Source organism: Clarias gariepinus, chromosome 14 (genome assembly GCF_024256425.1).
Source record: "Clarias gariepinus isolate MV-2021 ecotype Netherlands chromosome 14, CGAR_prim_01v2, whole genome shotgun sequence".
Lineage (NCBI taxonomy): Eukaryota > Metazoa > Chordata > Actinopteri > Siluriformes > Clariidae > Clarias > Clarias gariepinus.
Genome location: NC_071113.1, coordinates 14,304,312 through 14,324,554, shown reverse-complemented (window position 1 = coordinate 14,324,554; position 20,243 = coordinate 14,304,312). Strand labels below are relative to the sequence as shown.

The following is a 20,243-nucleotide window of genomic DNA, read 5'->3' as shown; positions in this document are numbered from 1 at the left end:
TGTGTTAAAAAGGGGTACAAGTAATTTTTCATTCTTACCAGTACTATGTAGCCAAAAGAATAAACCATGGAACCTCCAGTCCATTAAACCTCGTAAGTTCTTCTTTATATTTCCACTTATTTCACTTTGAAATATCTGCTAAATTTTGGATTGTTGGGTTGAATCCAGAATTGTTTCAAATGGAAAGGTAGTATGTTATATGGTGTACAATTGATTTATACCTGTTCCATACACCAAGCAGTGCCCTTAATTAGGGGTTATAGAGGGATTTGGGATTCTTGTGTTAGAAGGGAATTAGCATTGTGGCTTGTGTATGCTGTGTAGAAAACAACACAGACAGTTTAGAAGCACTAAGGATAAAGTATGTTGTTTGAGATGCCAATGTTATCAGGTGTGTTTTCTTGATGAAAGTGCTTCTTTTTTACGGCTGCTTTGACTTTAGACTTCATAAAACACCACCCATCACCAAAAGATGACATGGCACCCCAAATCATCACTGTGGAAACTTTACATTGGACTTTAAGCAACTTGGATTCTGTGCCTCTCCACACTTTTTTTTCTTATATGGGAGTAGCCTGATACTAGGAGTGCAACAGTCATAGGCATTTCCTGGAGGCGTCTGTGTGTGGTGGCTCTTGATGCACTGACAAGTTTTTAAATTGGCGTTGCTTTCCAGTTATATTCCAGTAAACTGGTGAAAGGATCATGGGCAGCCAAGTCTCTTCTATGCCTGTGGGGACCACTAAAAAGCCACTAAACTACAATTTGCTGAGAAATTTTGCAACATTTGGCAGACACCCTTATCTAGAGTGACCTACATTATCTCATTATACATCTGAGCAGTTAAGGGCCTTGCTCAAGGGCCCAATAGGGGCAACTTGGCAGGGTTTAAACCTGTGACCTTTCAATGAGTAGTCCAACACCTTACCTAGTGAGTTACCCCTGCTTATAAAAAGTCAATGCTGACCACAATAGAAAGTTATTAGAACACTAGTGTATCACAGCTTGCTATGTATGAGGCCATGCCGCTAACGTCCCAGTGCCAGACCCCACAGCACACCCCCAGCGGTCCTGTCGGCACATAAGAAACCTACACAATATTGGGCATAATGTTTGCATTTAAATGTTATGGATGATTTTTGGATGAAGGGTATTCTAGTTGAACAGACTTCCTATTGTGCAGGATAGCAGAGCGCAGTTATGAGAGTAAGAACTGCCTTTATGGCTCTGTATAATCCCCTACAGCAGTAAGGTACTTATCACAGCATTTCACTAGTGCTTGGATACCATCAAAGTTTTCTCAGTACGCCAGAGATCGCACTGCTTGCGACTACATCACCACTGCTGAAACACTGGCCTTCCAGAACTCCTTCAAGGGCCTTTTCTTTTAAAAAACAATGCCATCTGCTGCTGTTGGTCCACAATGTTTTTTGAAGTTGAAAGTCAATGCAGCTATCTCTGAGATGATTTTACAGCACTTCATAATTTTGTCTGCTGACAAGCTTTATGGAGATGCCAACTTTCCTTTTCTAGCAAGAATTAACACCTGCCCACAGTGCCACAACTACTGTTAACTGGTTCGATGACCATGATATTATTGCGTTTAACTGGCTAGCCAATTTACCTGACCTCAACACCAGAGAACCTTTGAGTTATTTTCAAGATGAGGATTAGAAACGACTGACCAAACAATAAAGATGAGCTGAAGGCTGCTATTATGGATGATTTAAAAAATACATTGCAGTTATTTTGATATAATTTAAACTGCAATATTTCACTATTAAATGTACTATTTTGTATTCAAATGTATTTATCAAGGCTAACTCTAAATAACTGTAAAAATGATCTCATTAAGTAGATGTTTCAGCTCAAAATGATTTTAGATTGTAAAAGCAAACTTTTTAAATTAAATTATTGACGCTACATAAATTCCTCCTTATGCATATATTACCATATTTATTTATTTCTACATTGTAAAGTAATGCTGAAGGCGTCCAAAATATGTAGTAATCTGCTTTGAACAGTTGATATCGAGATGTGTCTCTACTTGTGTGCTGTAAAGCCTTCATAACGGCCCTAATCTGAGGTGCTGTTAATTAGGGATTTTTGAGGCTGGTAACTCTAAGCAGAGGTAAGTTTTGCTCTTGCTTTTCTGGGTTGGCCTTCATGAGAGCCAGTTTCATCATGGTGCTTGATGGGTTTTGACAGAGCAGCTGACCTTCATAACAACTGCCTGTTGTTTTTACTTGTTGTTATTGTTGTTGTTACTTATCAAAATTCCATGTTACATGTATTTCATAATTTTTGTTAATTATTGTTGGTACTGTTCTAGAATGATGAAAATATGAAAATAAATCCAAACTTGTTACTAAAGCTTTGACTGGTATTGTGTGTGTGTGTGTGTGTGTGTGTGCATATGTACAGTATATGTAAGTCTGTATTATGCAAGGTTACCTGGTTACGTAATTTTTTACATCAATGGTTAGTTAAAGGTAATGATATATATGTGTGTGTATATATATATATATATATATATATATATATATATATTCCCAGGCCTCTCCAGTACCGAGTGTTTCCATCGTGCGGCCCCTTGAAGTGATCCGGGTCCTTCCGGTAGTTTATGAATGACATCATTTTCTGTCACAAGTGCGCTGCGATACAAACAAGGGGAGGGTGGTAGCTTTGCTAACGCAAGTAGGTCAGCGCGAGCGCTAGAAATCGAGGATTTGGGAATTCCTACTGAAAGAGCAGGATCGTTTTCTACTCTGCGTCTGGAATGAGACTCGTGAAACGGCTCGTGCTGCCTTCGCTGTCCAGGGTCCTGCCTCGCGAAGCCGTCCGCCTGCGCCGCTTTGTCCTCGCCCTCGGATCAGGTAGGGTGGGACTCATATAAGGTCAAAGCGGGACGTGTGTGCGTGTACGTGTGTGTAGCATGACGGGTTGTTCTTCTTCTTCTTTGTGTGTGTGTGTGTGTGTGCTTTTGCTTGCGGGTGGATGGAAGCCGTGTCCACTGCGCGCTATGCGGTTGCTCCGGAGTCATGATCTCTACAGGGTGCGGCTGCAACCAAATCCGTCGTGTTCCTCTCCACCGTGGCCTGCTGCTCTTTCTCGATTTGTGAAAGCATGCCAGCGATGGGCGAACGTAGTTTTTGCAATAGGAACCTCCGTTTTCACGGCCTCGATCTTACCAAATGAGCTTGGTAACCAATTGCATATGCGTATTATAGATAGCATTGCTGGTATTGCCTAGACTTGATCAGATGATTCTCACTGCAAGTAGTTCAGTACTAGCCTGCCATCGATCCTGACCATAAATCAAAGTCAGGTTTGCTTTACTGTACTGGAGAGCTCCCAGTGCATGTCAGCGATTCATGCGTTTTCTCTGAAAGATTACAGAAGAGGTTTATGTCAGTTGGCACAGCTAGTGGCTTGTGCACAGAATGATGTACTATTACCGTGTACCATTCTGTTCTGTAATCCGGCTCCGCATGCTGTAGTCTCCGGTAGCTTGCTAATAAATCTGTCCAAGGGATGTGACAATTTCCCCAGTGTGGCACTAATTTTTTGCTCATTCCCAGACAACTTTTAGAACAAAGTCATGGAGCTACGTGTTGGAAACAAGTACCGCCTTGGGCGGAAGATTGGAAGTGGCTCTTTTGGGGACATCTATCTTGGTGAGTAGCTTCTTTGAACGTGTTTGAAAGCAGACCACACAAATGCTTTGCTCTTCTCCTTAGCTGAATCTGTCTATAACTCAGTTTGCCTCATCACTTTTTTGCAGGTGCCAATATTACTTCAGGAGAAGAGGTTGCCATCAAACTAGAAAGTGTCAAGACTAAGCATCCCCAGCTTCATATAGAGAGCAAATTCTACAAGATGATGCAGGGAGGAGGTGAAGCTAGAACAGACCTTTTATAAAGATATATCCAAATAAATAACGTAAAAGATCCGTTAATCTATGTTTGTCTTTTTACCTGTGTGTGTAGTCGGAATTCCGTCGATCAAGTGGTGTGGTGCCGAGGGTGACTACAACGTGATGGTGATGGAGCTCCTGGGTCCAAGTCTGGAAGACCTGTTCAACTTCTGCTCAAGGAAATTTAGCCTTAAGACTGTGCTGTTACTTGCTGACCAGATGGTAATGGGATGGATGCAATCAGAACATGAGTTTACATGAAAAATCTCTTTCTGCTTTGGTTTTCATTATACTGTCATAAACTACTTGCTTTTGAACACTGTTCTTTTTTGAATTTCCTGTTTATATATATTGGTCTTCACTTCTTCCCTGCAGATCAGCCGCATTGAGTACATCCACTCAAAGAACTTCATTCACAGAGACATCAAACCTGACAACTTCTTGATGGGGCTTGGCAAGAAGGGCAACCTTGTGTACATCATTGATTTTGGTTTGGCCAAGAAGTACCGTGATGCTCGTACGCATCAGCACATTCCTTACCGGGAGAATAAAAACCTGACTGGCACTGCCCGCTATGCCTCCATTAACACACATCTGGGCATTGGTAAGAGTGAAATAGGGTGTTAGATACAACACTGCAGACATGGGTTGTTGCTTAGGGCTTTTGTGTACATGTCTTATCTGTTCCCATAGAGCAGTCTCGGCGGGATGACCTGGAGTCTCTTGGCTATGTGCTCATGTACTTTAATTTGGGCTCACTGCCTTGGCAGGGTCTTAAAGCTGCCACGAAACGACAGAAATATGAACGGATTAGTGAGAAGAAGATGTCAACTCCTATTGAAGTGCTTTGCGAGGGCTATCCATGTGAGTAGAGGAACAGCAACTGAATTATACATGATTTCCTCCTACTGACAATTCATTTACTTTCATGTCATTCATTGTATGAGTTCATGAGGATCCATCTTTCTTGTTACTGTTGATTTTCTAATGGCCATTGCTCTTTTCCTTTAACTCTGTTTGCAGCTGAATTCTCCACATACATGAACTTCTGCCGCTCACTGCGATTTGATGACAAACCTGATTACTCCTATCTGAGACAGCTGTTCAGAAATCTGTTCCACAGACAGGGTTTCTCCTACGACTATGTGTTTGACTGGAACATGTTAAAATTTGTATGTTTTTCTTCCTGCCCACTGTTATAGAAATAATTTTTACCCTAGACATTTGTTGTTGATTCCCCTATGTTTGCCTCTGACTGCAACAGGGATCCAGTAGGACAGCAGATGAGAAAGAGAAGGAGCAAAGAGGAGGAGAGGGAGAAGAGAGAGACGAGAGGCCCACTGGGGGTCCTCAGGGTTCTGCAGCACGTGCACTGCCCTCTGGCCCGAACCTTCCAGCTCCTAACAGAGTCCGCAACGGTCCAGACCCAACTGGCTCTGCACCTGCTCCACGGGTTCCACAGTCTGGTGAGCTGTGACATTAGCTGAAACCATTTTTGAAAGAGGTTTCTACAGAGTAGATTGTCTTAGAGTGTAGGTGTCACCTATAGAGCTGTGTCAGGTTACAGTAATGTGTGACATGTTGTTTCTCAGGGAATGCATCTCCCAGAGCAGGGCGAGGAGCTGAGCGAGAGAGGAGAGTGTGCTTGCGTCTCCATCGGGGGGCTCCTGCCAACGCATCTCCTGATCTCCCACTGCGCCATGATCAGATTCGCATTACCCCCCCACAGGTACGCACACCTGGGCTGCTGTATTTGTATTTGCCCTGCTGTGCTTATCTTAGTTTTTTTAATTATTTATTTATTCCTTTTCTTTTAACATTGCTCATATTTTGCAATATTTTGTTTCATCCTCAGGTCAGTGTGCCATTTGAGCATATGGGAAAATGAGCTTGGCAACTTCTGTTATTTATTCTTTTTCAGGAGGTAAGTCTTTTTTTATTGCAACTGCGTTGCCCATAAGAGTAGAGTTTTCAGTTAACTTAAAATGTTCTGTTATCTCTTTAATTCATTAGGATTTCAACAAACAACTCCCCTAAGGCCTTTGTATTCATCTTTCTATATAAGTCAGTTGTGCGGAGAAACAGAAGTAGGGGAGAATGTCAGTAAACATCGTGCTGCATTGGACAAGAGGGTCACAACATGACTCCTCTGAAGTGCTGAAGTTTTCTGGGTATTTAGACGACAAGGCACAATTAATGAAGAGGTGTGATTCGACTATGGACATTTGGATCACACGTTTCAGAAGGAATTACCGGAATTAAGGACTTTTTGCCCACAACATGACTGTTGTTCCTGTTGGTCCGACATACAGATATTGGAAAACATGGAATAACTTCTTAGATTGTAATGTAAAAATTGATTGTTTATTAAGTGTGAGTCCAAATAAATGTATCGCTTGCACACTCACTTTAAATGCAAAACAAAGGTGTTATATGTTGTCATACATGCTGATGTAGTTGGTATAGTGAAAAACATTATTTTTATGTTTGAACATATATCAACATTGATATTAAATTTAAATGTTTTTGCTAAATTAGATAAAAATTGGACTAACTGCAAAATAAGACACTAAAGAAAAGTTCTGTTACTCTATAGCATGGACAACACTGAAATTTAACAAAGATGTGATCCTGACCAGAGGTTTGTGTTAGCCAACCTAAAAACGTAAATGACAGCTCAAGCATTCCTGCTGGCCTATGTATATGTCAAATCCATAGACTCCCATGCCATATATTACAAGATTTAATCTAGAGAATTCTGTAATGGCATGTTTAGCCATGGTACCCTGATTTATAAATAAATGAATATGTCCAATAATGTCACAGACTATGTGAATGTGTGTGGCTCTAAAAAAAAAAAAAAAAGAAAGAAACATTGGTGTGTGAGCGTGAGCATGTGTGTGTGTATATATCACGAGTCAGAAGTTTTCTAATTCCTTGGTCTTTCCTGATTTTTATTTTTCCCATCTTTACAATGTTAAAGTCATCCGAAATATGCAATAATCTCAGTTGAATGGTTAATAATGAACAGTTGATATTGAGATGTATCTGCTACTGTACTTATCCTCTGTAAAGCCTTCATAATCACTCTAATCTGCGGTGCTGTTAATTGGTCATTTTTGACCCCGATATACAGAGTCAGCCAAAAAAAGTGCATACAGACTTCAGAAAAAGAAAAATAGTATGATGTATATTATCTTAATATATTCAAAATATTATATTATTGTAATAATATCATATTCATATGTTTATATTATCATCATATTTATCAATATATAACCTATAGCAATAGATTTAGTATCAAACTATTTAAACAAGTTTTTCTTTTTCCTGAAGTGTGTATACATTTTATTTGAGTGACTCAGATGGTATGGATGGCGGCACAGTGGCATAGTGATTAGTACCGTGGTCTGAGGGTTTGATTCCCATCTTAGGTCTGTGTGTAGGTCTCCCTGTGCTTGGTGGGTTTTCTCCGGAAACTCCAGTTTCCTCCCACAATCCAAAGATATGTAGATTAGGTTAATTGGGTTCCCAAAATGTCAGTAGTGTGTGTGTGTGTGTGTGTGTGTGTGCCAGCGAAGTGGGGTACATACTGAACATCCAACACAGGGCATACACACACACACACACACACATATATATATATATATATATATATATATATATATATATATATATATATATATATATATATATATATATATATATATATATATATATATCAGGCGACGGAAGTGGGGTACCTACGTGCAATCTGGGAACGCCTGCGCCACAGTTATTACTTTTATCTTGAAGAGTGGACAGGAGGTCAGCCATTTTGAAACGTACAGAAGGCATTTAGTGTTGCCAGATTTGACTGTATTTTATCTGTTGTTGCTTTTGTTTAGATTTTGACTGCGAAAATGTGCACGTAAAGAACACAGTCTGCTCTATTTTAAACAAATTAAGGGAAAACTATTGTTTTGGTATTTTTCATATGTATTAATCCTTGTCATCTTTACATTTCATGTGAAATATATGGGTGTTCTTTGGGGGTGGGCTGAGAATCGACGACATAGTAAAAACCAACCCAATCTGGCAACCCTTGAGAGTTGACTCGCTGGCTCTCCGGCTTCAGCGCACTGCCACTTCAGCTCTTTACCTCCGTTTAGCGGTGTTCATCCTCACCACAGCGCCTGTCTTTAAAGCTCTTATACTGCACCTGGAGAATACTAATTGTACCATTTAGTTTAACAGTGGGCTGTCGTGGTGTTTTTTTTTTTATGGCGCTTTGGAGGAGTCGGGTGGCGAGTCAGGTAGTTAGTTAGTATAACAAGTCAGTTGTTTAGTTAGTGAGCCGAGTTCTGTCTCAGTGTCAGTGGGAAGATAAACATGGATGACGGGCCACGGTGATGGCTTCCAGGAGTTTAGGCCCTGACTGATCTGCTGCTTCTTTCTTTTCAAACAGCATTCATGCATTTGGTAAGTGGGATAAATCTAATACTGATGTTTTACTGGTGTTGAGTTAGCTTTGGCGTTCCTAACAGAGACCAAGCTGAGCTTCGGGTGACCTGTAAAACTCCTCTGTAGTACTGTCTGTCTTTTATCATTATTAGTAATTGTTCAGGTTATAAACGATGTATTTATTTTAACAGTTAGAGGACAACGTAAAGTCGCATAATGACTTCGTGATTGTTGACTCGGATTTATGACTTTCACTGAATAATAAAACAAGTTATTTATTGGGAAATGTTTTTTTATGTAATTTTGTGAGCAGCGTTAAATTGAAACGCTTAGTCCAAGTTCGCTAAATGTTCGCGACTGTGTGTTAAAGACTCCCCTTTATTGGTGTATCAGTGAACACCTGACCTGTGTTTGTTAACCGACTGTTGATCCTGATGCTCTTATTGTTTGCATTACAGCTCTATCTTTCTGTCAGTTACTTTGCGTCACTTAATTGCGCTCGGACGTGTCGCTCTAAATAGCGCGCGTGACGCTCAGTAGTGAAGCGCTGAGATTTGCGTGGTTACGTATGCAAAAAAAAATCGAAAGGTTGCTAAGTGACGCAGAACGAGCTCATGCCCACGATAGTCCTATTTTCAACCCCCGCCCACTTCCGGTCACCAGTCCAGGCAGGCAGATCCGTTTAAACCTACCCTCTTCGTCCAGCATGTGGCATGTTTTGGGTTTTTTTCTATTTCTTTCCCTAGCTCCTTACATTCTACTATACATATAGTCTACCCAGAGCTTATTTTACAACACAATATTTATCTTGTACTACCTATTCAAAACAGGATGCTTGCCTACAGGAAGCACTTATCACACCCCACACTGCACCACATTCCCTCAGATCTTCCAGCACGGCTCGACTGACCCCACCATCGAAAGACCTGCATCAAGTTTCTTGCACCTAGGTGGTGGACTAAACTTTCTCTAGATGACCGTACAGCCGAGTCACTGGCAATCTTTAATTCGACGACTAAAGAATATTTCTTTATTAGATATTTGGGTTATCCCCCCCCTCCTTGTATAAGTAACTTAGTGTAAGGCTATATCCAATGTATCCAAACTTCAAAGCACTTTAATAAGTAGCTTTGTAAATGTAAATGTACTGTAATAGCACATCAGCACCTCTTTGGCCTAATCAAAAAAACCTAAACTCAATACAGCTCAATGTATTCATTCCTCTTAAGTAACCTCCTTGTCATGGTCAACACACAGGAGAAGATGCACAGTTGTGCACCTGTCTTTCCATGAACCTTAGAGCTGTGAGGTGTCAGCATCACACCCCTGCATCACTGTGACTCTCTGGTTAAATACTGTTCTACCGTATAACTATGAAATACGTATAACTATCTGTATAACTATGAAAATAAATCTTTAGCCGCACTGTAAAATATCACATGCACAAATCGGTATATACTGTAAATAGAAGAAACAATGAAAGGTTAGCATCTAATAGTGAATAAGATATTATTATTATTATAGTATTTTGTATGTTTGTAGTTGCAATCTGAATCAATCAGCTACAACATTAAAACCACTGATGGCTGAAGTCAATATCAGTTATTCAGTTACAGTGGTTCATGTGTTGGAAGTAGGAACAGTGGGCAAGCACAAGGATCTGAACAAGGACCAAATTGTGATAACTAGAACGGGTCAGAGTATCTCCATTTCAAAATGGCAGGTCTTTTGGTCAGAGTGCCCATGCTGACTCATGTCCACTGCTGAAAGTGAATAAAGTTGGCATATTACAAACAAAACTGGACTGTGGAGCAGTGTAAGAGACTGACCTGGTTTGATGAATCATGTTTTCTTGTATACAGTATTATGTGGATAGCCAGGTGTGTTGCATAAATTACCTAGGGGAAGAGATGGCACTACAGGAAGCAGACAAACTGGCGGAGGCAGTGTGATGCTTTAAGCAATGTTCTGCTCAGAAACAATGGGTCCTAACTTTCATGTGGATGTTACTCTAAAACTTACCTACACATTGTTGCAGGTTGAGTAGACCCCTTCAATGCCACATTATTTATTAATGGTGTTTTTCAACAGGATAATGTGCCCTATTACATGATTAGAGTAACTTCAAGTTCAAGGTGTTGACTCACTGTCCAAATTCCCTGGGTTTTAATCTGATGAAGTGTCTGTGGAATGTGCTGAACAAACAAGTTCCATCCATAGAAGCCCAAACTTACAAATGCTAATGTCTTAGTGCCATATACCACAGAACACCTTCAGAGGACTGGCACAATAGTAGCCAGGTGGTTTTAATGTTATGGCTGACTGGTGTATATTGTAAGATGTTGTAGGGCTTTGGAAGGTAATCTTAAAAGAGCTTTGTTACCTGAGTCACCTGCCTGAGGGACGCATTTCAGATTGACTGTAAAGTGGATGAGGGTGTGGGACTAAATGTTCTTTTGTTATCCTGAATCCTTTCTCTAACCTCCTGGATTTAAGTGAGCAATAAATCTGTCAATGTATTCATCTAAACTGATATAAAAAGGAATTGGTATAAAAAAATTTGCTAATAGTCTTTTTTGAAAGTGTAATGATCTGTATGTGAAAATGGTTCTTCCTGATTCCTTTTCAGAGCCCCAGGCTCTGGAGACGTGACGTGCCTTTGTCAGAGCAGTTTGGCGAGGCTTCAGTAGCTGCAATGGTTCCAAGATCTCCAGCAACAGTGTCCCCTACTGGGCCCAACATCTCATGGCTCCCTGAGGCTCCACTCCGCACTGCTGACCAGCCAATTTTCCTCATGACCACCACAGCTCAGGCTGTGTCCGGCTTCTTTGTGTGGACAGCATTATTGTTTACCTGCCACCAGGTACAAACCTGCATCACGGCTTACATAAAAAAAGGATAGCCTTTTTCATTAAACACAGAAATACATGTGTGAATGGCAAGATATGATCAGGGTCTTTTCATTGTAATCAGGAAGCTTGATTCCCAGCTGAGTGTCTAAGGGCATTTTCACATTAGCGTCCCAGGATCAGGAAAACACTTGACCCCAAAGTTTTGTTTATTTTGATCAGTGAGAACACAATCGTTCCTCTTTCTGGAACCTTGGCAAGTCCACTGGAAAAGGCGGTCTCAAGAACGATACAGTGTTCTTGGGCACAGATCGAATCGAACAAGGAAGCTGATTGTACCTGAGAATGGAAGCTTAGATGCGACATTATCAGTGCTGTCTCCTTTGAAATCTCAGTGTGTGTAGCACGCGCCAACCTCATCCTCTATTCCACACAGCGATAGCTAATGGGAAGTGGGGAGATACATGAGAGTGTAGCATGAAGGTTAACTTGTTTGTTCTATTCTTCTCTTGTGTTTAATGGTAGCTCACAAAATATGTAGGTGCATACTGCCACCTGCTGTATCGAGTGTAAATATGCAAGTGTACCTGAGAACGGAGCGCAAAAATAATGTCAACGCTGGCCAGCGGTGGAGTGAGAAGAGAGGGTGGTGGATCATTCCTGGGCACGATACAGACCAATTGTGCCTAATGTGAAACCGCTCTAAGCTTCTCTCATTACCATTACATAAAACTGCTAACAACAGAAGAAATCAAGCCTTGTTATTAAATAAAAAACCTTCTGTATTTAAGACAGATAAATGTGTTGAAAAATGTGCAGTGGTCAGCTCCTGAAAACAGTTAGTCATAACGTCTATAGCTTTAAATTTACTTGTCTCTTAAAAATTTGAATTACTGTACTGTTTTTTTTTTTTTCCTTTGTTTATTTGTCCCCCCCCCCCTCCCCCACACCTTTCAGATCTACATGCACTTGCGCTATTACAGTTCACCGAACGAGCAGAGACACATAGTGCGCATCCTTTTCATCGTTCCCATCTATGCTTTTGACTCATGGCTCAGCCTTCTCTTCTTCACCAACGATCAGTACTACGTCTATTTCGACACAGTGAGAGACTGCTATGAAGGTAACGTCGCCTTGTGCTAACTGCAGTGTAAATGGCAACAAGCTTCGAAGTCCATAGCACGCATGGATTTCCACAGCTATGTCTCTGAGGCCCTCGTATTTGTTCTCAGTCTCAGTGCACTCATCTCCAGGGATTACTTTGGGAGTGCTGCTTGTTGCATGGCAACAGTGTTGGTCTAGCTTTTATTAAGAAGCGACAGAAAAACGCAGCTTAGGGATAAACGAGGAAATTTGACCTATGATCAGCGTCAATCTGCGTCTTTATTAGTAAATGGGCTAGTAGGTAGAAATTATAGACCCGTGATTTATGTCCTGAGGTTTTGTCCTGGACTTGTCTCTACCCTGTAGTATTTTTATTTAATTTTTTTTTGCATTACCAGGTGACTCATCTGGTAATTAACAACCCCTTCCAGTGTTGGATCAGGTGTGCTACAGCAAGAAAAACACTACGCGGGGCTGGACTAGTCTTAGAGCATACATAACCCAGAAGCACTTGAATAATTATTAAAATTATGGTCCAAAAACTTTATTAAATGCTTCTGCTGTCTTGAATGTAATTATAAAAATTTGTTATATTAGGCAAAGTAAAGTTAAGAAAAACCAAAGTCTCTATCCAGTCAGGACAGGGCAGTATTTCTGTTGCCGGTTAAGTTGTGTAGTTGTTCTGGTCCAGGCATGTGTTATACAGTCAAGGGAAGGGTGGTTATTTGCTGTCCATAATATCTTTTTATCAAAATAAATACATCACCAGTCACATCTGCTTTCTCTCTAATGATTAAGAGAATCATGTATTGTATTAGCAGAGCAGAAGGCTAGCTACTGTAGGGGTGAGCACAGGCTGGGTGTAACTGCAAAGGTGATGTCTGCATCCACAAGCCTTTCAGCTGTTCCGTACTGCAGCTTCACCAGACAGCCACACCAAACAGCTTTGTTCCTGCAGCGTTTCTGCTATATATAGAGCAACACTCACCCCCCACCCACACACAAACGCTCACCAACTGGTCGACAGACCATGAGATATGGACAGATTAAACCCATGAGGAGGGTGTGATGAGTACCACAGTACGTTTACGGCATGGACTTCCCATATGGCTTCCTGTCTTGTCCTTTATTAGGCTTCGTACAGATGCAGTGAGCTTCAGAGCAGGTCACATTTATTTGTTCCACTGTAATTTCAGTTAACATGCTTGTTAACTAGTTGAAAGTATTATATTTAATATTTATAATTCTCACAATGTTTTCAAAAGTTGAATTTCCATTTACATTTTCTTGTATGTCAGAGCAAATATAAAAACAAGGATTTCATAATCTGGACAACTGATACTAGTTTGGACAAGGGAGATGATTTGACTGATTTATTTAGAAGCAGAAAGAGTTCGTGTGTAAATAAGAAACAGAAGTAAGTTCGGAAAATTAACGAATAGTTGATGCAAAGAAAACGAGTCAAGTGCTAGTCTAGACATTGTCTAAAGAGGCAGGTCTTTTATGGAAGGAAAGGAGACGTGGTTAGGATTGGAGGGTAAAGTTCATGCCACCATGACACTTCTTCAGAGTGTGCTCATCTTACAACCATGCTCAGATAACAGAGAAGGACATGCCAGAGGTTAAAGACTCAAGTTGTGTCACAGGTGTGCGGTCCTGAGTTAAGGTACATACAGTACACTATATTGTGTAGTGGCTGCTAAAGCTTAGTTAGCAGAGAATGTGTCCTAACGAGAAAGGCTGGTTAAGGTTATAGCCCTGTGAATGTAGAATGTACAGGAAATCTAGCATTTGAAGGAACACCAGCAAGTAAAGAATTAAAGCATTTTTACGCCTGGAAATCACCAGAGTTTGTGTGAGACTCTAAACAGTTTCTGTGCTTAGGAACAGTCGTGTTCTCCTAAAGCTATGAATGATGCATCTGCAGGCCCTGGCCTGTTATGTCATCAGATGCAAAGAACACCTCATGTCAAATCATGCCAATATTCTTAGCAGTGTCTGAGAGGCCTGTTTACATTAAAAGTTGTAAACGTTACATTCAATTCCTTATGTATAAAGTTTGCAGGCTCAATTCAGATTGTTGGATGGATTGTACACATTAAAATTAACACAATGATTGTGTTTTATGTAATGACTGTGTACATAGCATCTATCTGTTTGTCTAGTCATTCAGTCATTCTTTTGTCTTTCCTGTGCTGTTGAGTACATTGGGCTTAGGGACCGCCGATGGCAGAATTATTTTGTATGGGCACAGGGTTAATGCTCTTGCCTACGGGCCTGACATTAGCAATCCAGCAGTGAAAGCCCGAACCACCACTGCCCCCATTTTATATAGGATATAAGAAATGAATTCAGGAAGAATACTAACATTTTGATGTTTTGTCCACTAACTTAATTGGTCGAATGGTGCTCTGTGTGTGATTGTTCAACCCGCTGTTTGTATCACTCTGCTCATCTGTATTTGGCATATAAAATTAAAAGGTCAAAATATTGTGCAACCTTGGCAAGGAAAGGAATACTTTTTAGGAATATAACTTTAAATATAAATTTAGGAATAAGGAAGCAAAGTGCACATTAAAATGAGCTAGCTAGCTAGCCTATGTGCTACAAAGCTTTGTGACTTCTTTGGGATTTATTCCTACTAGAAATAAATACAACATTTGGCCAAATTAGTTATAACTGAAGTCTTGCTTTTATTTGATGTTATTTAATAAAAAAAAATATATATATGGTGAACCCCAACCACTGGATGCAGTGCTGGTTTCAAGCCTGGATACATTGCGGGGGGGGTTTGTATCAAGAAGGGCATCCAGCGTAAAACTTGTGCTAAATTGTTTTGAGCAGTTGAAAGATTAACAACAAAAAGTACTTATAATTTTATATTTAAAGTTTGATTTAACATGTCATTAATTTAACATGTTTCTTTTTTTTGTTTGGTGTTGGTTTTGGTTCTTATCCAGCGTTTGTGATCTATAACTTCCTGAGCCTTTGTTACGAGTACCTGGGAGGTGAGAGTGCCATCATGTCTGAAATCAGAGGGAAGCCCATCGAGTAAGTTCTGTATTTCTTCTGAGATTATTTCTCATTAATAAGTGTTAGGAGACAAAAAAAAAAGTCAGCTATTTATCTACAACCTCAGGTCCATGTTTCTCATATGTACCTTTTTTTTATTTTTATTTTTTTATTGCTGTGTGAAGGTCCAGTTGTGTCTATGGGACTTGCTGCCTTTGGGGTAAAACCTATTCTATTGGCTTTCTCAGATTTTGTAAGCAGGTAAAATAATAATTTATTTCTCTTACATTTCATTATCATGCTTTTTTGTTTAAATCTGAAATGACACTTCGAATCGACTCTACCTTTTTTTGTTTCCTCTCCAGGCCACCCTTCAGTTCTGTGTGGTGAAGCCCCTGATGGCAGTCATCACAGTCATCCTGCAAGCCTTTGGAAAATATCGTGATGGAGATTTTAAGTATGTCTTCCTCTTTAAAAATGAAATCTAAAACAGGAAAAAGTACAGTTGAATAAATCTGTCATATATTTCTTAATTCCACAATTAATTGAATGCTGTTTACGGTGTTATTAATTTGATTATGTATAAAATGCTTTTCGACAATGACCATTGTTAAAGGTGCTATATAAATAAAATTAAATTAATTAATTTGTATAAAATAAGCTACATTTTTGTTTGCAGTTTTAATTTATTTGATCTCTGTTGCATTCAAACATGAGTGGCCATTTTTTTTAAAAATGTTTTAATTGTCTTTATCATTATATTAAATGTATTAAGATTATTCAATTGACTTTATATATATATATATATATATATATATATATATATATATATATATATATATATATAAAAAACATTATACAGACTAACGTACTGTGCAAAAGTATTGAGCCACCCCTCATTTCTTCATATTTTGCTTCCAAACTTAGTCTTGAGGAATAGTTTTTCAGGCTTCCTGAAGGACTTTGTTGATTCTCCCTGTATCTGACTAAGGTTCTAAGAAATGTTTTTTACTAGTTAAGCCACACAGTGATCTATGATCATAAAATCTATTTAACTTAAGGCATGAACCAGTAAGAAACAGGTGCAGATGATGACAGATGAGCAAGCTGGTGATTAGTATACTGGTGATGCTGAATGTTGAGTGGTTGGAACAGGCAAGAAGGGAAATGAGGTCGCTGCTGAGATTTTTTAAATGGTATTTTTTGGCACTTTGTAGCCTTTTATAGAAATGTTTGTCCAATTTCTTTAGTTTAATCTACATAATTTAATTTATTATCAAATAAGATGTTGCTCAAGACTATGGTACTATAGATTTGTAAAAAAAAAAAAAAAAAAAAGATGACTGTAAAATTACAGACTTTTTTTATCATCATTTATCATACCAATTGTGAAAAAATGTACTGTTTTTTAACATACTAATAGTTATTACCATTATCATCTGTAATAATAAAAGTATTTGATTGCCTGGTTATTTTTCCTAACAGTGTGGCCAGCGGGTATCTGTACATAACCATCATCTACAACGTCTCAGTCAGCCTGTCCCTCTACGCTCTCTTCCTCTTCTACTTTGCCACCCGAGACCTGCTCAGCCCCTACAGCCCTGTGCTCAAATTCTTCATGGTTAAATCGGTCATCTTTCTTTCCTTTTGGCAAGGTGAGCCACATTTGTCTCATCTGATGTGTATACTGTATTATTCATATGTATATTTATTCTTATAATTGTACACCACTATTGCTTGTGTAAGCTTGCACATAAAAATTTCACTCACAAGTACTGTACCAGTGTACCAGTAACGTGATGTGACAATAAAAGTGATTTGATTTGATTTGATTCTCCCCCTCATTGGATACCAGCAGTAGTCGGAAACGGTAACAGCTGATGATCTTTCGAAAAATCTTTCCAGGTATGCTGCTGGCCATCCTTGAGAAATGTGGAGCGATTCCAAAGATTAGCTCTGCCGAGGTGTCCGTTGGTGAGGGCACGGTGGCAGCTGGCTATCAGAACTTCATTATCTGCATTGAGATGTTTTTTGCTGCGGTGGCCCTGCGCCATGCCTTCACATACAAAGTGTACATGGACAAGAGGCTGGACTCGCATGGTGAGGCACCTCACAGCTTGCAGCTGATAATCGTTACATGTCTAAGCATGCTCTTTTTTCATAGTTGCTGGATTAGACAACTTTAATCCAGACTTCCTTATAAAGAAATATAATGACTTATTCCTTTAACTTTCCTTCTGTCTCTTGTTTTGTCCTCCCATTTTATGTTCCTCTCCCATGCATTCATCAAAATGATTTTCATGCCTTTTTTGCTATCGCTCAAATATTGCCTGCTTGCCTCACCATCCCTACTTTTAAATCTCCTGCTCCTTACATTTCCATATCCCCTTTGGTTCTCTCCTCAATTCCTCCTCCCTATCCTCATGCTGCATAAAGGGCCTCTTCCAACATATGGACAGTTCGGTAGGCCACACACTTGCTCTTTACCCTTAAATGCCTTTAACATGATTGCTTTTAACTTTCTTAATATTACGTCTAGACTTAATAAATTTTGTTTCTTAGCCGTTTTTAAAATGTGTTTTTTTTTTCTTTTTTCTTCTTTCCCTTCCGTCTGTCCCAGGCCGTTCAGCACCTATGAAAAGCATCTCTAGCAGTCTGAAGGAGACCATCAACCCTGGGGACATGGTCCAGGATGCCATTCATAACTTCTCTCCAGCTTATCAGCAGTACACTCAGCAGTCCACTCTGGAACAAGGAGTCAAAGCACCGCCCCTGTCACGTAGCCATAGCTCTATGAGCGCACAGGACACTGAGAAAACCCTCCTGCTCAGCTCTGATGATGAGTTTTAGCACCTGTGTAGGCTTCCAAAATTATCCAAATATATGTAGAGCTACTCTTCTGTCTCTAGGATAGACTCTATGCTGCAGTGATGAACTGGTAGGCGAGCCGTTTATAATGGGGACATGTCATTACAGGACCATGTGACAACTAGTCCAACGATTTACATGTTGGAGTATTATAATTATTGCTGCTTATCGTTTCGTTGTTATTGACGTTCTGAAACAACAAATCCTTTCTGCAGAAGCCTTTTAGTATGTTCTGCCTTCTAAGAAAACAGTTTATTTTAAGAGTAACCTTTTCTGTATTATTAGGAATTATTTTGTTGTCTTAAATGCTTATCAGCATTTTTACACATTTATACTTGAATTGATATTTTTTTCCTGAAGGCATTTAGTTATGGAATGACAAACTATTTAAACTCCTCATAAATAAATCTAAGTCATAAAGTATCTAAGTGATGGTAATCAGTAGGGGATTGAGGTTTTGTCTTCCTCTCCCTTGTTTAAGCTCAGCCCTGTGTAAGATGTCCAGTGCTTACATTTGATGTAAAAGGGGTTTGACAGCAGAAATCTTATAACATTTGTTTTAGCAGCTGTGAGTTGCATGTTTTTGTGATTGATAAATCAGGGACAGAGTGGAGTCACAGTTGGGTTTAATGAGATTACAGATTAAGACAAACCTGCACTTGGTTCGGGTTCGGCATTCCTGCAGACTGGAATATTAGGTTATAATTGGGGACAGTAGTGTGTTAGCCATTAAGGAACTGCCAGTGCTCTTGGTGGTAAGGTCTTTATCTGGGTTAGCTTGGGGGTACAACAAAAATGCAGATAAATGTTGCTTAAACTGCAAAATCTTCTAATAGTACATTTCAGATATGACTTAATGATACACTCAACAGTGACACTATACATATTTTATCTTTTTCAATTTTCTTTTTATATGCTTATTAGGGCAGTTTACATAGATCCTTGACAAGCAGGCTTACCCTAGGTGAACAGGCCTGTTCTTTCTTGATGGCCACTAGAGGGCGGGATCTTGTAGAGTGGGAGGGCACCAGCACCTTATCTCAGTAGGACATATTAGTTGCTGTGGTGTTTTCTAAGGGCCGTGTTGATATTTCCTTCCTGTACTTCTGTTGTTTTTTCTTGATTTCAGTTTCCTTATGGTAGCACTACAACCTCTCTGGCCTAGACTCTGCTTGTTGTGGACATTGTTATATCTTTAGCTTATTACAGTTAGATTGAAATATTGATGTCTGTTCTGCTCTTATTTGTGCAATAGAGGCCAGTAGAAATGATCTAGCTCCAGTATTTGATTAAGTATTTATGGTACTTGCTTTTTAGTATGTTAGGGTTTTTTTGGGTGGGAAGGGAATTTAATATCGAATTTTTGGAAATATTTACCATTAATGCACTAAAGCCCAGCTCAGTGCCCTAAAGGGAATGTGAGGCTTTTGAATTACTCGCCCAGGGGGCATCCAAACATTCGCTACATTTAAATAATCACAACAAGCTTTCTTTGTTCTAAGGTAGCTAAACCCACAGTGGTTACATTATTTTGAGAGAGGTGGTACGGTGGTGTAGTGTGATTTCTGCTCCGACCCGGAGTCTGGCGTCGTGTCTGTATGGCGTAGCTCTACATTTTTCCCTGGTGTCCTGAGAAATAAAAAATAAAATAAAATAAAAAACCCTGCTGGTGGAGCTCTATTGAAAACTCTAGGCATGAACGAGTGCGTGAATGAAAATACGGGTGTGTCCAGCCTGGTGATGGATGGGCTTCTCAGTAAGCGTGTATCCCTGCCTTTAGAGGACTTCGGATCCATTGCCTCTCTCATGAATGAATGATTTAGAGAAATTATTATTGTTACTAGGAATTAAACTATTGAGGCTATCCAGCCCTTTTGAACACTAAAGTATATTTTAAGCACAGATAGAGCAATAGTGTGTACGATCAAGCAAATGCTTTAATTTTGTTTTATTTTTAATGTGCCATTGTATATTTTCCTGCAAAGATGACGCTTCTATTTTTCCTTGTGCCGTACCTACAGAATAATAAAAAAAGGATTTTCTGTAATGAC

At 39.6% G+C, this 20,243-nt stretch overlaps 2 protein-coding genes across 3 annotated transcripts; both read left to right on the top strand.

Annotated features, from left to right (window-relative positions):
- The first annotated feature begins 2,659 nt into the window (after nucleotides 1-2,659).
- Nucleotides 2,660-6,723, top strand: csnk1e (casein kinase 1, epsilon). Its single transcript, XM_053512313.1, has 11 exons — nucleotides 2,660-2,876; nucleotides 3,582-3,677; nucleotides 3,785-3,895; nucleotides 3,990-4,138; nucleotides 4,292-4,520; nucleotides 4,610-4,780; nucleotides 4,940-5,088; nucleotides 5,181-5,382; nucleotides 5,509-5,645; nucleotides 5,772-5,840; nucleotides 5,930-6,723. Exons 2-10 carry the CDS (start codon nucleotides 3,602-3,604, stop codon nucleotides 5,802-5,804), a joined length of 1,257 nt encoding a protein of 418 aa, XP_053368288.1. The 5' UTR covers nucleotides 2,660-2,876; nucleotides 3,582-3,601; the 3' UTR covers nucleotides 5,805-5,840; nucleotides 5,930-6,723.
- A 1,316-nt stretch (nucleotides 6,724-8,039) lies between these two features.
- On the top strand, nucleotides 8,040-20,228 carry tmem184ba (transmembrane protein 184ba). Of its 2 annotated transcripts, XM_053511058.1 has the most exons (10): nucleotides 8,040-8,377; nucleotides 10,989-11,222; nucleotides 12,166-12,331; nucleotides 15,273-15,363; nucleotides 15,510-15,585; nucleotides 15,690-15,781; nucleotides 16,810-16,979; nucleotides 17,230-17,424; nucleotides 17,761-17,787; nucleotides 17,945-20,228. In XM_053511058.1, exons 1-10 carry the CDS (start codon nucleotides 8,369-8,371, stop codon nucleotides 18,172-18,174), a joined length of 1,290 nt encoding a protein of 429 aa, XP_053367033.1. In that variant the 5' UTR covers nucleotides 8,040-8,368; the 3' UTR covers nucleotides 18,175-20,228. The 2 variants fall into 2 exon arrangements, with proteins under 2 accessions (XP_053367033.1, XP_053367034.1); XM_053511059.1 differs by lacking the exon at nucleotides 17,761-17,787 and having other exon boundaries at nucleotides 17,945-20,226.
- Nucleotides 20,229-20,243: the final 15 nt, after the last annotated feature.

Coding starts and splice junctions, on each gene's coding strand:
- tmem184ba (XM_053511058.1), top strand. Junction 12,332..15,272: donor AGTGAGAGACTGCTATGAAG/GTAACGTCGCCT, acceptor GTTCTTATCCAG/CGTTTGTGATCTATAACTTC. Junction 15,782..16,809: donor TATCGTGATGGAGATTTTAA/GTATGTCTTCCT, acceptor TTTTCCTAACAG/TGTGGCCAGCGGGTATCTGT.
- csnk1e (XM_053512313.1), top strand. CDS start 3,602: ATGGAGCTACGTGTTGGAAACAAGTACCGCCTTGGGCGGAAGATTGGA. Junction 5,383..5,508: donor TCCACGGGTTCCACAGTCTG/GTGAGCTGTGAC, acceptor GTTGTTTCTCAG/GGAATGCATCTCCCAGAGCA. Junction 5,646..5,771: donor TTCGCATTACCCCCCCACAG/GTACGCACACCT, acceptor TTTCATCCTCAG/GTCAGTGTGCCATTTGAGCA.